General features: G+C 44.8%; 1 protein-coding gene across 1 annotated transcript in view; it reads right to left on the bottom strand.

Annotated features, from left to right (window-relative positions):
• WWC2 (WW and C2 domain containing 2) overlaps nt 1-15,555 on the bottom strand; it is a 197,167-nt gene that overhangs the window by 74,361 nt on the left and 107,251 nt on the right. The window contains exons 4-6 of the mRNA XM_015426965.1: nt 14,957-15,033; nt 7,591-7,670; nt 3,935-4,064 (exon numbers count right to left, since the gene is read on the bottom strand). Coding sequence (XP_015282451.1) covers nt 3,935-4,064; nt 7,591-7,670; nt 14,957-15,033 — 287 coding nt within the window. The remainder of the gene's footprint in view (nt 1-3,934; nt 4,065-7,590; nt 7,671-14,956; nt 15,034-15,555) is intronic.

Raw genomic sequence — 15,555 nt, 5'->3', positions numbered from 1 at the left:
CTAGACCGGGCACAATTGAGACTTTTGACGATTGACTTGTAGGCCCAGATTCTCCAATAGTGCCAGAGTCTTTGTGACGTTTGAGACCAGGGCGTTCTTGGAAGGCGCTACCAGAAGCCAATCATCGATATATGGGTAGATGGAGACACCCTGGAGACGGAGGAAAGCTGCAACCACAATCATAGTCTTTGTGAAGACTCTTGGGGTGCTGGACAGGCCGAATGGCAGGGCCGTATACTGGTAATGCTGTTGACCAATCGCAAAGTGTAGATATTGGCGGTGGGAGGGGTGGATGGTAAGGTGGAAGTACGCGTCTTGGAGGTCGAGGGTGGCCATCCAGACATGTCTCCGAAGCAATGGCATGATCTGTTGTAGGGACACCATGTGGAAGCGGTGGTAGGTCACAAAACAGTTCAGTTCCCTTAGATCTAATATGGGTCGAAAGCCTCCATCTTGCTTCGGGACTGTGAAGTATCAGGAATAAAACCCCGTCCCGTGGAGGTGTGGTGGTACATGTTCGATGGCTCCTTTCTGCAGAAGGACGGGCACCTCCTCCAGGAGAGGTGGGGAAGGGGGCGTGGAGATGATGACAGGAGTATTGGGGTTCTGGTGGAACTGGATTCGGTAGCCTCGGGTCAAGATGGACAGTACCCACTCGTCTGAGGTGATGTGACGCCAAGTGTGAAGAAAAGGTGACAGACGGGTTTGCGCTGACTCAGTGACTGGGAAGTCAAAAACCCTGCTTGGAGGGTTTGGTCTGTTTGGTGTGGGAAGATTGTTGTCTGGAACCAAAACTTGGTTTCTGGAAGGCGGATTTTTGGCCTCCCGAAGATGTTCGCGGTCTCCATTGTGTGTCCGGAGACTGACGACGTGCGGTACGCCTCTGCCAGGATCTCGACCAGGTGCGGGGACGGTATTGTTGCCTCGCAGAGGATGACACTCCTAGAGCTCTAGAAGCTTTTATGCTTTTATCTAATTCTTGTAAAGTAGAATCAGTAGTGGCATTGAAAAGTCCCAGGCCATCAAAGGGAAGGTCTTCCACATAAGATTTAGTATCCATGGGCAGATTAGTATTGCGGAGCCAGGAATGTCTCCTAAGAGCTATTGCAGAGGCCATCGTTCTGGAGGATGCCTCGAGGAAATGCTTAGTAGTGTTGAGCTCTTGTTTTGCCAACACCATGCCTTCCTTTTGGATGACTCTGGCTGCCCGGAGTTTGTCTTCTGGGAGGTGGGTCAGAAGTTCGGAGAACCATTCTCAGAGTGTATATTGATACCTATTCATGCAGGCCAAGTAGTTAGTGGCCTTGACTCCCAATGCTCCTGTGGAGTAGAAGCGTCTGCCAAAGGCATCTAATTTCTTACCTTCCTTGTCAGAAGGTGCGGAGTGGATTTAGAGGAATGGATTTAGAGAAAGATGTTATCACCATCAAGTTTGGCTGAGGGTGCGAGAATAGGAATTCGGCATCTGCCTCTTGGACCCTATACATGTGGTCCAGTCGTCTTGTGGACACTAGGGCTGACGAGGGTTTTAGCCATGGTGCCTTTGCTGCCTGCAAAAGGACTGAAGACATGGGCAATGCCAAGGTGGAAGAGGTATCAAGCTGGACTATATCAAAAACGGCATCCGTTGCCTGCGGATTTTGCTGGACTACAGAGAGGCCTAAAGAGTGGGCCATTCTTTTGATTAAATCTGTGTATGACATAAGGTTGTCGGATGGGGATAGGGTTAGGTCCTCAGCGACATCCTGGTTGGGAGATTTATGGTCAGGAGAGGTATGAGCCTCAGATGCTTCCGTATCCGAGTCTTCTTCCATGGAGTCAGAGGAGTCTTGGTGTGGTATTTGGACCGAAGTGTCTTCTTGACAAGCTATAGGTTTTGGTGGAACAACAGGCTTGGAGTGACCTGCGGGTTGGGAGGATGACTTGGTTCCAGACTATGGTGGGAAGGATCATCTGCAGGAGGACGAGACAGAGATGCCGAAGGTCTCGATTTGTGGGTCGACCTTGATCTATGAACGGAGCGATCCCAATCAGAATAGCCCATCGGAGTCAACCACGGCATAGATGGTGGATAAGCCCCGTACAGGTAACTCAACTGTCGTTGATACCAAGATACTGGTGGTGGAGGGGGCAGGAAGACACGGGGGGATCGACTTCTGGACCATGGACATCTGGGAGACAAAGCAATAGCCTGTCTGTGAAAACCGTCCCTGTAGTCTCGGTCGTCGATATCGACAGATTGGACATGGAGACGTGGAGGATGACATTGCGTACTGCAAGAAATGTGTTGGTACCAACGTGTTTTGACATCGGGAGCCTCCGATATCATCGATGCCAGCGAAGTAGAAGGAGAGGGAGAAGGCTCAGCACCCATTTGGTGACTTAGGAGCTCTACCGTCTCAATGTCGGAGTAAGGGCGCTCCACTTGTTGGATGGGGCAATCCAATAGTTGGATGGTCGGTATCGGTGGAGGAAGTTGGGCCTCTGATATCGATACTGCCGTTGGAGTGGGAAGCACTTTAGGGGCATCACCCAGTGCAGGCACCGCTTCCTTCCCCTTCTTCGCCGCCTTAAGGGACTTTGAAGTGCCCTTCCTCGCGGACTTGTAATCCTTACTTGCCTTGGCCTTCTTTTTGATTGGCGTGGAAGCAGAAGATTGCATCTTCGATGCCGGGAGCTTCGGTGTTGGGCGGTCGACATCGGAGGCAGGTCTCGATGCCAGAGCTGTCAGTGTTGATGGTCTCTCCTCCATCGCTGAGGTAGGAGTAAGGGCCAATTCAAGCAGCGCTACTTTAAGACTCGCAGCTCGTTTTTTCCGTTTCTGATTAGAAAAACGAGCACAGTGACGACAGGACTCTGGCCGGTGAGACTCTCCGAGACAAAAAATGCACAGGGTATGACGGACGGGAGGAGCAAGTTTGCTGCTGCAATCCTTGCACCTATTGAAAAAACCCCACTTCTTCTCCATAAAAGAAAGCAAAGAAGAGGGGACGTTCGAGGGGGGGGGGAATAGCCCAAAGGCCTGAGGTAATCGGTAGACTCCCCCTCAACAGAAATAAATGTTTTTTTAAAAGAACAAACAAATAAAAAGAGAAAAGACAAGAAAATTAAAATAAGGAAATAATTCCCAAGAGCTGAGGCGAATAGCCAAAAGTGAACTGATCTGACCGACGAAAAATAGGTCTACTCAACGCGGCGGTAAGAAAGGAACTGGCAGGATGTCCGCGCCCACCCCTCTGGGCATGCGCGGTGGGGTTCCTGCGCATGCCCGAGGGACTGGGCGTGAAAATCCGTTAAAAGAGCTTGCTACAGCACCAATCGATCCAGCGCGTGCGCACTAGATCCCATGGGTGTGAAGCACACACGTCAAAGATTCACCAGAAACTCAATTTACCATAAGGTTCCCACCAATTCCTAGAGAACCGTGATGTCACGATTGTTCTATCATCACCCGAGGGAATGGTGGCAGGAAGAGCAGGTTGCTAGTGGGAGGCCTCCTGCCACAGTGGGAGACTCGGTAACCCTGGGGACACTCCATTTTCCCTGGCCTGCTACCCTTCCAATCCCCTTTCAGGGCTGACTTCTTCCCTCCACCCTTTCACCCAACCAAGAATTGTCCTGGAACTTGGTATCAGCTGCAGCCATCTCCTGAGTTGTTCCCTCCCCTGGATGGGGCTTGGTGATGTGATAGACTTTGTGCCCGACTACCAAACTTGATTACTTAACCCAGAGACTGCAGTCTTACCCTACCAGTTCTGAGCACATCCTGTCTGGGAAAATGTGTCTGTCAGCCATGTATGGCTTGCCTTAGCAAGGGCAAGGTGTGTCTGCAAGTCTGGGACAGGTTCTGACACTAGGTGGGTAACATAATTAGCAAAATAATCCATAAAAATGCTACTACTGCAACTCTGGGATATAAATCATATCCAAATACCTGCATTAAATCCTGCTTCTCTTTCTCGCCTGAGTTTATGGCCTTTCTGATAGACTTCAGCTCGTTCACAATGGCTTTGGCTTCACTTAGTTCATACCCACTCTGGCCTCCGGACATTTTTTGGTCAATTCTGTAGAAAGAGAGAATAGTGGTAACTAACCCCTCAAACAGAATGTTGCTCTTTTGGGTTCAGAAAGAGATCACCTTAGACGGAATGGAGAAAAAGTGGGTAGTATATTTTCTCCCTTACTAAAATAGCCAACCCGACAAAGAAGGTGTCAATTTATGGAATCTTCATGACGATATACATGAGAAGTGTTTTCCTCTCATATCCGATCCCTTTCTTGAATGACTTCCAAAATAACTGATTTTAAAGGAAAGTCCCACAGATGCTGCTGCAAGAATTTGGCAGCACTATTGGGATCTCTTTAATTGGCTTGATGTCAGAGACTCAAGTAATGTAGAAAGTGAAGCTGGTACAAACTGAGGATCATCTAGAGAAATCAGTTAGTAATGTTTTTGTTAGAACTCACCCAAAAGCACAGGCTGCAACTTGAATAAAATACACAAGAATTCTACATTCTCATGAAAACAGGGATGTAACCCAATGCAGTCAGACAGACAAAATGCTAAACTTGATCCTTGTGAACATGGACTCTTTTTCCCAGCCACAAACTTTCAGGATCTTTACAAATGCCTACATTTAATTGAAATATTTATATATAGCTTTTTGCATGCTCAAAGCAGTTTCAGATTACAGTCCCCTTTTGTAAAATGGCTTTCTGTGGAGAGAAAATGCAGTAAAGATTACAAAACACTGTGCACATTAAACAAATGTTGATTTTTTTTAAAAAAAATCATCTCTAAGTACAGTGGATACCTCCAGATGAGTAGTTTAATAAAACTAAGTTGTAAAAAAATATATATACTACATTTTAGAAGAAATACACTCAAAACCACTCACATTGAAAATAAAATAAGCATAGGGTTGGATCCTATGAACTGCTGGCAGAGGGTGCTCGCAGGTGTTAGAATCCATAGGGACCTCCTGGTCAAAATGCCACAGGGCAGAGAAGGCTGCAGTGAGGAGGGTGCAACCTCATCAATGGAGCCTATTGTGCCACTGGAAGAGCAAGGAGGAGGAATTTCTCCTGATTCTCTCCCCTCCCACATCCTGTCCCATTTTAGTCCACAAGGTGCCTAAGATGTCTGCATCAGCTTTTTGGTGGTCTCAGGGAGCTGTTGAGGAAGGAGGTAGTCCGTGAATGCTACCTAACTTCTGGTTCGTTTAGACACTGTTTTGAAATCAGAACTAAAAACTAGCTTCCAAAAGCTGTCAATAATAAGAATGACAGCTGTATATTAGGAATCAAAACTTCTCCAGAGAACTGGACTCAAAGGCTACCATTTATGACAGCATACAGAATGCTTTTTTCCTTTCCTTTTGGTCATCTACCATCTTCAGTTGCAGATTACTGTTCAAAGAGAAGGATGCACTAACAGTTCAAAGATAAGAAGCCGTCTTCCAACAATATATCTTACATCGAATTTGTGTGCAGAAGACGCAAGGTGTTTCTTGACGCTGAATTAAAAAAATTAAATTCTCGACATAATTTTTATAGTTTAGTTTAGTTTCAGAGACAAGATTAAGTACACTTAATTATGTTATCTGTGTATGGAAAGGGAAATAGTAGTTTGCACTGAACAGGAAGTCAAATCTGCAAAAAGACTGCTGACACCCAACAGGGTGAGAAACTTGTCTGAAAGAAATCCATGGTGAAACACCTACTGATTTTAATGAGCAAAATTACAGCCAGAATACAGACATGCAACTGGTACAGATGCACTGTTCATTACCCACAGGGGCTTGTCACATACCTGGACAGCAGTGGCCTGGATCTAGGAGAAGCTGATGTATATAGGCTATGTCTGGCCAGAAGTATGCTGTGCACCAGTGATGCTGCCTGCACCTCACAGACCTGCCTCAAACCTGGGCAGCAGCAGAGTTCTGGGAAACAGCAATGGGCATAGGCCATGCTCATGTCTCCATGGATGCCACAATCAGCTGGGAGCAAGCCAAGCCTCAGCAGTGTGTTGGCACCCTCCTCGGTGGAGAGCCAGCTCTGCACAGCAAGACCTAGTCCATCTGCACTGCAGATGGAAAGGCACAAGGGGAGACGTATTACCAGGGTCAGCCCTTCGGAGGGAGCCCATGGAAGAGCCGGAGCAATACTGTTAAGCCATTTGTGTTCCTCAGTGGATATCTTTGTCCATTCTAGCTTCTGACACTAAAAACAACCCAAGCAAATGTGCCCCAAGATAGGCGTGCTTATTTTGTGATTAGGTAGTGAGAGAGGATAGCACTAATAGCACCTAGCCCTGAATAACTGCATACAAAACCAAGAGACATGGAGAACCGTGATGTCACGATGGAGAAGTGTTACAGCACAAGGCATGCCTGCTGCTTCACAATCCAGTGTTTCATGTTTCTACCTGCAACTGTTTGATTATCTTTAAGGTAGAAATGAATTTTTAAAAGGGTCTCCAACATAGGAGATTTTGACTCCTTGTTTTTAATAAATGGAATTAGCGCTGACCAAAGAGTGACTGCTTGAATCTTTCCAGTAAGTGCCCATTGTTTGCTTGCAGTATGCCACAGAGAGTTTCCCAAACATGCTTTAGATTCCTATCAAAATTGCTTGTGAGCAAGGTGCTTTAAAACAATACTTCATTGTTACATTAATGGAATACAACCAGCATGTTTGGCTAACCTTTAATCTTGGGATAGTAGCAGGTTTTAAGCTTCAGAACTAGTTTTCTTGTTAAAGAGTTTGTTTTAAAGTGAAACCTAAATTAAATAAATACCAGTCCATTTTCCCACTTTCTCTCTCTCTGACATTTATTTAAGTGAGAAGACTTGCTACTCTGCATTATGTGTAAATTTCAGTCGTACTGGACTTCATTGCTTGGCAACACACCGGTTAAAATCCCCTGTGCTGATCAGAAACAGATATCAGTTTTGTTGTAGAATAATCACGGCTTCAGCAATAGACGGATTTGGAATTCTTGGCCTCCCAGATTGCTATTCTAAACATCCTGAATAGGATTTACTTCTGAGTAAACAGATGTATGCAGGGACATGCTGTTAAGTTGGAGGAGTTGAAGTCAAAGGAGGAGGAGCACAAGGGCTCTTGGGAATAATTTCTGCATTCCCTCAGCCAGCCCCCATGACCTCAAAAAAGCTGACGGTTTTCAAGTTTGTGGACCAAAATGAAGTGGAAATCCCCCCCCCCCATCCTAGCAGAAGTGCTTTTTTGGGTAAAAGGAGTGCTGATAGTGTAAGAACATGATGGGGGTGACTTTACCTAGATCCACCTCCTCATTGCACCTCGGCAGCAAATGACAGGTGGAATCAATTAATGCTACTGCTTTGAAACAGGGTTATGGTTTTGTGTTTTCACTTTCTAGTGAATGTGTACATTTTTAAAGTTTCTTATTTTAAAGCAGCAGTTAAGATCCCTGAAAGTAGATTTTTCTCAGCCTTCTCCTTATCTTGAAGCTTTGCTCTGTAAATGGATGCAATAATTCTGTTTGATTTGGTCCTAACCAGCAGACTGAATTATTCAAGTCCATTTCAATTATCTTCTTATACTTACTGTTGCAGCGTTTCAAAGCCTTGCTCTTTATACAGTAGTTCTTGCTTCATCTGTGAGAGTTCTCTCTTCAGCTTTTTAACCTTGTACACAAATTTTGTTAAAAAAAAATTAGAAATTTGAGGCAACTGAGCACATGGTTTATAATAATCAGTACCCCTACAACGTGGAGATATGACGTTCCCTGTTGGTTCCTTGTGGCTTCTGAAATAAGTCTTGCTCTGACTTACCACGCACCACAACAACTCAACCCTGTACCACAGCAGGCTGCCTTGTATATTATGTTTTGTGTATGAAATGCTTCCCTTCCCAAGCTCTGTTGTAACAGATCTCAAAGAAATAAAAGGGCTCTGAACCAGTGGCGTACCTAGCCTATTTAGTGCTTGGGGCAGATAATTTTTAGCACCTCCCTCCTCTATTTTCCCCACATCAAGTCAAAGCTGATTTACGGCGACCCCGTAGAGTTTTCAAGGCAAGAGACGTTCTGAGGTGGTTTGCCACTGTCTGCCTCTGCATTGGCCCTGCTTAGCTTCTGAGATCTGATCAGGCTAGGCTGGGGCTATCCAGGTCAGGGCCCATCCTCAATAGGACAAAATTATTTTCAGCAATAATCATGAAACAAATAATAATAATGGCCAGAAAAGAAATGCAGACAGTGAAAATTTTCTTTTATTTAGCTTTGTATACATAATCATGTCAGAAAACAAAATTCAAATTCCAACATGCTGTTCTATCACGAGAGCCAGCATGACGTAGTGGTTAAAGTGTCAGAGTAGGATCTGGGAAATCCAGGTTCAAATCCCCAATCGTGCCAATCGTGCCATGGAAGCTTGCTGGATGACCTTGGGCCAGTCACATTACTCTCAGCCTAGCCCTGACCTGGATAGCTCCCGGACAGCCTGATCTCGTCAGATCTCAGAAGCTAAGCAGGGGCAACATGGAGGCAGGCAGTGGCAAACCACCTCCAAACATCTCTTGCCTTGAAAACCCTACAGGGTTGCCATAAGTCAGCTGTGACTTGACAAAAAAATAATAATTCCATCACACCACTTGTATTCTGAGCAGGGACTTGGGAGGGTTTTTCGAAGCCCAAGAGCTGACCATCCCAAACATCTACAAGGCATTTTTGAGAACTAGGAGTCTGCCTTTGTACTAACTTTGACTAATACTAGCCAAAGCCTCACAAAATAGTGGTCGCAAGCTTCACCAGATTGGATGTTAAGAAACACGCTACCCCCCCAAAGAAGGGGGGGCCATCCTCCATTGTTTCCAAGGGATTAAAGTCAAACCAGAGAATCTCTGCAGTAGAGGCTGAAAGGGGGGGGGCTTTTTGCAAGCCCAGCAGTACCAGTGCAATCACAGGGTGCCCAGTAGAACCTGCTGCTATTGTGACAATACCAGCTCAACAGGACTGATGTCAGGCACAGAATCACAGTCCAAGCAAGGTGGGGAGGTTTGGAAGCCCAGCAGCAGTGTAATGTACAGTGCCCAGCAAACCCAGTGCCTTCTGTTCATAATATTAACAAAGGTTTGCTACTCTGCTACTCTGAAATACATTCTGTCACCAAGCAAGACAGGGATGAGAAGGTCTTGAGACCAAGAATTGAAAATAAAGTGGGGTGGGGGCATGGAAAAATTCCGTGAAGGAAGACAGAAATGAATGAGAAAAGTGTGGAAAAGAAGGAGAGAAATTAAGAGAGGGAAAGGATGTTTTATCTTGCTGCAACACCCTAACTACTGCTTTTCAAGATTTGGCTGAGCTGTGTGCAAGGAAAGGAAGAGAGAATGGCTAGACTATTGGAGAAAATGACCTGCAGGCTGGCAATTACTGTAATAGTGATCAGTGTGCTGCCTCGATTGTTACACAAGTTTGCTTCAGTCTTGGAGCAAGGGACGTTTACCCAATCCTAGAGTGTTTTTTGCTATGCTCAGACTTCCCTGTGCCCCTAGTGGCTGCAGCCAGAAATGCATTTTAAAAATTAAAGGAAAGATGTTTGGCTGGACACGGCATGACGCTGGCTTTGAGGGGCCCCTTCAAAGGCCTTCCTCAAGCTGTGCCTGGGGCAGACCGTGCCTCTGTCCCGCCCTTGGTATGCCACTGCTCTGAACACCTTTCTCCGCACATCTGTCCTTTTATTCACTGCAGCCAGTGCCTATCACAAAGTCTCAATGAGGTAACAAAACCATTTTTTAGAAAGCAACAGGGCTATTTTGGGGCAGAAACACACAGGAACGGAGTTCCGACTGGCTCCCAAGTTGGCCACGCCCAGCAGGAACTCATTAGCATAATAGGCCACACCCAACAGCAGGAACTCATTAGAATTGGCTCCATTAGGGGTGTGTGGCCTAACATGCAAAGGAGTTCCTGCAACAAAAAAAGCCCTGGGTTTTGACAACAAACAAGGTAAACAGAATAAGAAGCAAAGGGTGGGTGTGGCTGGATGACCTGCTAATGAGCGGTGCAGTCAGGGAGTGTTGCCTAATATGCTAATGAGTTTCTGCTGTTGGGTGTGGCCTATTATTCTAATGAGTTCCTGCTGGACTTTTTCTACAAAAAAAGCCCTGGAAAGTAATACATACAAAATTAAAATAAAGACCATTTAAAATTATTTCTTCATTCTTTAATCACTGCCAGTCAAACCTTTAAAAATCATATACGAGTTCTATAGTTTTGTTTGTTTGTTTATTAGTTCCATTTGTATCCCGCTCTCCCCGCAAACAAGCTCAGGGCGGCTTACATTAATCAGTACAAAGTACCTTAAAACCTATATAAACATTTTAAACATTTTAAAACAATCAAATAATCAAAGTGCTCACAGTAATAATTATTCCTTTATTAATTAAGATGGCGTGCTATGTGATATAATAAGCAAGTTTCCGATTCAGCCATCTTCCGGCATCACGCAATAGTATGGCTCGATCTCCAAGCTGGAGCCAGCCCTTTACCACAGATGTTCATATGTTGTTTAGAAGTCAGATTACCAGCTTTCTGCTGGGGGTGGGAGATTTCCCATCCCCAGCTCCCATTCCCCTGACACTGCAGGAGGAAATATCCAGGCAAAATTGGGGGGGGGGGGTTAAATCAGATATCCCAGAGTGATGATGTCAATTTTGGAGTGGCCTGGAAGTAGCATAATTGTGGCAGATGAAACTACAACATCCCCTCCAAAACTCTATGGTTCATCCATCCACATTCTCAGCCGAAGCAGGGAAGCCTCGGCTCTGTGTGAATTCCCTGACTACTGCCAACACGGCTCAGCAAAACAGTGACATGTCTACAGCCATGAGAATGTGGCAGAGAAAGAGAGACTTATATGAAAGCTCCGGAGGAGCTGCTCCTTATTCCGCCACATGCATGTGCTGGATTGCAGCTCAGAAGTTCAAGACAAATGCTTTAATTTTGCAAGCTGCCTTGTGAAATTTGGTTAAGAGTGAGACAGAAAGATGCCGCAAATAATAAATAAATAAACAAACTGATGCCTCAGAAGGTGTGAGTGTTCAAATGGTAGCTATCACAGAGTTGACACAAGAATTCAGGAAGAGAGCAGTACACTCTTAGTATACTCATGGAGTATACTCAGCAAAACAGTGACATGTCTACAGCCATGAGAATGTGGCAGAGAAAGAGAGACTTATATGAAAGTTATATGTTTGAACATCCTCTGCTATTAAAATCCCCTTGCATTTGGAAAGCTTGAATGTCAGTGAGAACCTTTCTGCCTAAAGACCTAGCTTTCCACATACAGGCAAATTCACAATAAGGGAAAATAATCAAACATACCACTGGACACATTTGCATTCTTTGCAGCGACAGTCCCTCTTCACCAATTTATATATGATGCAGGTCATGGAAAAAAGCACTGGCTTAAGTACACTTTCCCAATGGACAACATGTCCCTGTGGATAACATGCCCTCCTCATACATAACTTCGGCCTAAGTATTTTGTATTTGCTGTCTTATCTCCACAACTGATAATCTTTATTTGTGTTCACACAATGTATAAGGAAATGAGCATTTTGCAGGGGTAACAGGGGTATGCTAATGCTTATTCATATGACAGGTGAAATAACTGGTCACAAAAAAAGAACCAGTTGCTCTGTAGAAAGTACAGCATGTGTCAGTATTTAGCTGTGTCTGCTAGCATAATTTCTCTGTGTCAACACAACCAGCCTTGCTATCACATATAAATAAACCCTTGTTAGTATTTGTTGAACACAAAGGAATTCTATCTTCCTCTTGATGTTCATGAACAAGCAACTAATGTAAGAGACGTGCCAGATTAGAAGACATCTCTTTATTTGGATAACCTCATTACAGTAATTAAACTTGAAATCCACATTTAACTCACTACGTTAATTTGTCATTGGCTGGGTGTGCATGCCACCTGTTCCTATTAAAGAGAGAGAGGGAGAGGGAGAGAGCGCACCTACTGGCATTGTTTGAAAGAGAATGACAGTGTACATGCAGGGGAGGATTCTCAACATTCACTTTCAAGGAGCCCAGTACACTGTAATCTACATGGCAACAGCTGAGGAACCACATATTTCCCACATCTCTGGGCTTGCATTCTGTACCGTTGTTGCTCAAAAGGGGGCCCAAGCAACAGCCTTTCAAATAATTTATTTCTGGACCATACAACTCTATAAAATATTGGGGTGTATTGTTGGCTTTTTCAATTTCACTTAACTCCATTCCTTACTTCAGCTCCTGTCCTTCTTGTCCATGTAGACCCCATGATTCCCAGCACAGCCTTTTAGCAGTCAAACGGATCACCCCATTCTCCTCAAAGACTGCCAACTCCAGGTTGGGAAATTCCTGGAGATTTGAGGGTAAAGCCTGGAGAAGGCAGAGTTTGGGGAGAAGAGAGACCTCAGAGGGGTATAATGCCGTAGAGTCCATCTGTCAGGGGGAAGGAACTCTGTAGTCGAGATGAGCTGTAATTCTGGGAGACCTCCACGCCTCACCTGGAGGTTGGTAACCCTACACTACTCTCTTTTTCAGCACAGATCCAACCCATCAAGAAAACTTAAAATCAAGTTCATGTTATTTGTGTTTGTTCATTCATCTGCACAGGGAATATTTATTTCAGACACTTAGGACATTTTAGTGCCCAGATACAAACACTGATTTCCAGTATGGTTTTGGGCTTGAATCTTCTTGACTGGTGACATTTTTTGGTGGAAAAATAGGAGCAGTATGATGCTGTTAATACCATCCGTCATAGGGTTGCCAAGTCCATCTTCCACCCCCAGCGGGGGACTTTGGGGGCGTTCCTGGAGGGGGTGGGGCATCCCCAACATGATGATGTCAAGTTGGGGATGTCTGCCTCCCCCCCACCCGCCCGTGCGCCGGATCTCCAGAAACGGCAGGTCCCTGCACTTAAAGTAGCCAGCAGCCGGCGTTTCCCCTTTAAGAGCAGCTGCATTTCCCTTTTAAGAACGAAGCTGGCATTTCCCTGCAAGCTTGCGGAGTTCGCGCTTGGGAGGAAACACACTTGAAGGGAGAGTGATGGGTGGCTGTGGGTGTTGGGGGTGGGGCTTCTGTAGACCCTCCCCCAAAACGGGGGACCCCTGGCAAACCCGGGGGTTTGGCAACCCTAATCCGCCATAGTATCTGGATCATTTGGCTGAGAGGTATATTGGGGGCATTACACTTCAGTGTGATACTGCCCCTGTGTGGCTGGCTGCTGAGAAACACTTGTACTACAAACTCCATCTTGTCCTGTATGCCGTGTGACATCTACATGGAAGTACTGGACGAGGTTGTCCAAAGGAGTGTTAACTACAGAGGCCCAGTGTGGTTATTAGTGTATCAGAATTGGGATCAGGTTTGAATCCCCAATCTGCCATGGAAGCTTGCTGGGTGATCTTGGGCCACTCACCCAACATTCAGACCGATTTCACACAAGAGCTGCGCCGCAGTTGCGCCTCCTTTTGCCCCGCTTCTATTGGTCAATTTCTCACTTGAAGCCGCATGGCCGCATTTTGACCTGCGGCTTCGCCCGATTTTCCCCGTGGTTTCGTGATCCTGTTTTTTGAGGATCACGAAACAGCGGGGGAAACTGGGCGAAGCCGCGGGTCAAAATGCGGCCGTGTGGCTTTGAGTGGGAAATTGACCAATAGAAGCGGGGTAAAGGGAGGCGCGACCGCGGTGCAGCTCTTGTGTGAAATCAGTCTACGCCACATCTACCTCACAGGGTTTTTGTGAAAGTAAAATTGAAGATAATAGAACAATGCACACTGCTTGGAGTCCCCATTGGGGAGCAAGGAGAGGTATCATGAGGTAAAGAATACTTAAATATTACTTCTCCTTTTCTGGTCAGTCAGGTGAGACTATAGATGTCCTAAGTGAGCAACTGGAATTGATACCGGACTAGAGGTAGGGCAATAAACTGCAGCTGATTCCAGTTAAGCCTGAGATGGTGTTCATTCACAATGTACCTAATCAAGGATTTCAATTTCAGCTATTCGGGATTTCAATTTCAGGGTTGCCAGATGCTCTGGGTAGGAATAAACATGAAAGTATAAATTTCCCTATGTGGCACAATAGTGCCTTTAGCAAGCTTTGGCTGGTGTACCAGAGACAGTCAACCATGCCTTGATGACTTCCAAGTTAGGCCTGTTGCAACGCATTCTTCTTGGGGCTGCTTCTGAAGACTCTTTGGAAGTTCCAATAGGTACAGAACTGCAGTGGCAGGATTGCTTGCTGGAATGAGCTACAAAGAATAAATTTCACCAGTTCTGACAGATTTAATCTGGCAGCGAATTCACTTCTGGACAGTATTCAAGGTATTTTATAAAGCCCTAAAAGATCTGGGATCAGACTACTTAAAGAATTGCCTTCTTCCATATGAGACTGCTCATCAGCTAATTTCTTCAGAGGCAACCCTGTGCCCCCCCCCCCGTCAGAAGCTGGGTGGCTACATACAAGGGCCTTTTCTGTCAACATCCCTTTCAGAAATCACTCCCCACAGTGATTCTTCTGGCACCCAGTTTGCTGAGCTTTAGATCCACACAAAAACATTTTTATCCCCCAAGATTTGTTGATTTAGTTCAGCATCGAGCGGTTTTTTCCTGGCTCAGTTTGATTATTTATTGTACTACTTTCTTTCTTTCCCCCCTGTTTTTATGTGGTGGACTTTAGTGAAAAAAAATGAGCTGCTTTTTTATTGATTGTTTTGTTTTCGATTTTTATTGCTGGTCTCACTGTCAGCTGCAGTTGATTATTGATTAACCTGTTTGTTCGGGAAGATGCATTATTTGCAAACAATATAGAATATAAATATGTTAAATTAAAAAAAAAAAACACCCATGCATTGGAAGTGCACAGACCTGTATCTTCCAATACACTACAATTAAGCACTCTTACCCTTAATCTTGTAGTGGAGATTTCTGCCTTCAGAATATCAGGGTCATACTTAGTGCTAGAAGAGGAGCTTGAGAATACTTATTAGAAGCATGGAAAAAAGGAGAAAAACATTATTCAGTCAGAAAATCGTTATTTCTCTGCTTGTGTAGTTTTAGAACTGCAAGGTTAACATAATATTAGGCATAAAGTAATCCTCAGTGCTTCTCTTTAAAGCAACATACTGAAAGTTCCTTTATGTAAATAAATATTCAAAACATTTTTGGTTTCTATCACAGCATTAGTACATAAAGGGAGGCAGAAGCATGACTAAATATTTCACAGCACAATAAACAACTAGGTTTTCCCTTAGCATCAACAACACGTAAGATTCAAAGTAAACAAAGGCATGTTCAGGGTTACAGACATACAAGTTGAGCAAATTCTCCAGAGATCCACAGTCTCAGAGCATTTCACGTTTGATAATTTATGATGGTATTCTTTTGACTTGTAAGCCATCCTGAGCAGAACTCTGGAGAGGTGGCATATAAATTCCCTATATAAATTCCCTAAACAAATACATAAATGATGTGATAGTCCTAAGTCTGAAACTGCTGCTTCCT

This window comes from Gekko japonicus, unplaced genomic scaffold, assembly GCF_001447785.1.
Source record: "Gekko japonicus isolate JY-2015 unplaced genomic scaffold, Gekko_japonicus_V1.1 scaffold185, whole genome shotgun sequence".
Taxonomy (NCBI): Eukaryota; Metazoa; Chordata; class Lepidosauria; order Squamata; family Gekkonidae; genus Gekko; species Gekko japonicus.
Note: the sequence above shows the minus strand (reverse complement) of the source record. Positions and strands in the feature narration are given on the sequence as shown.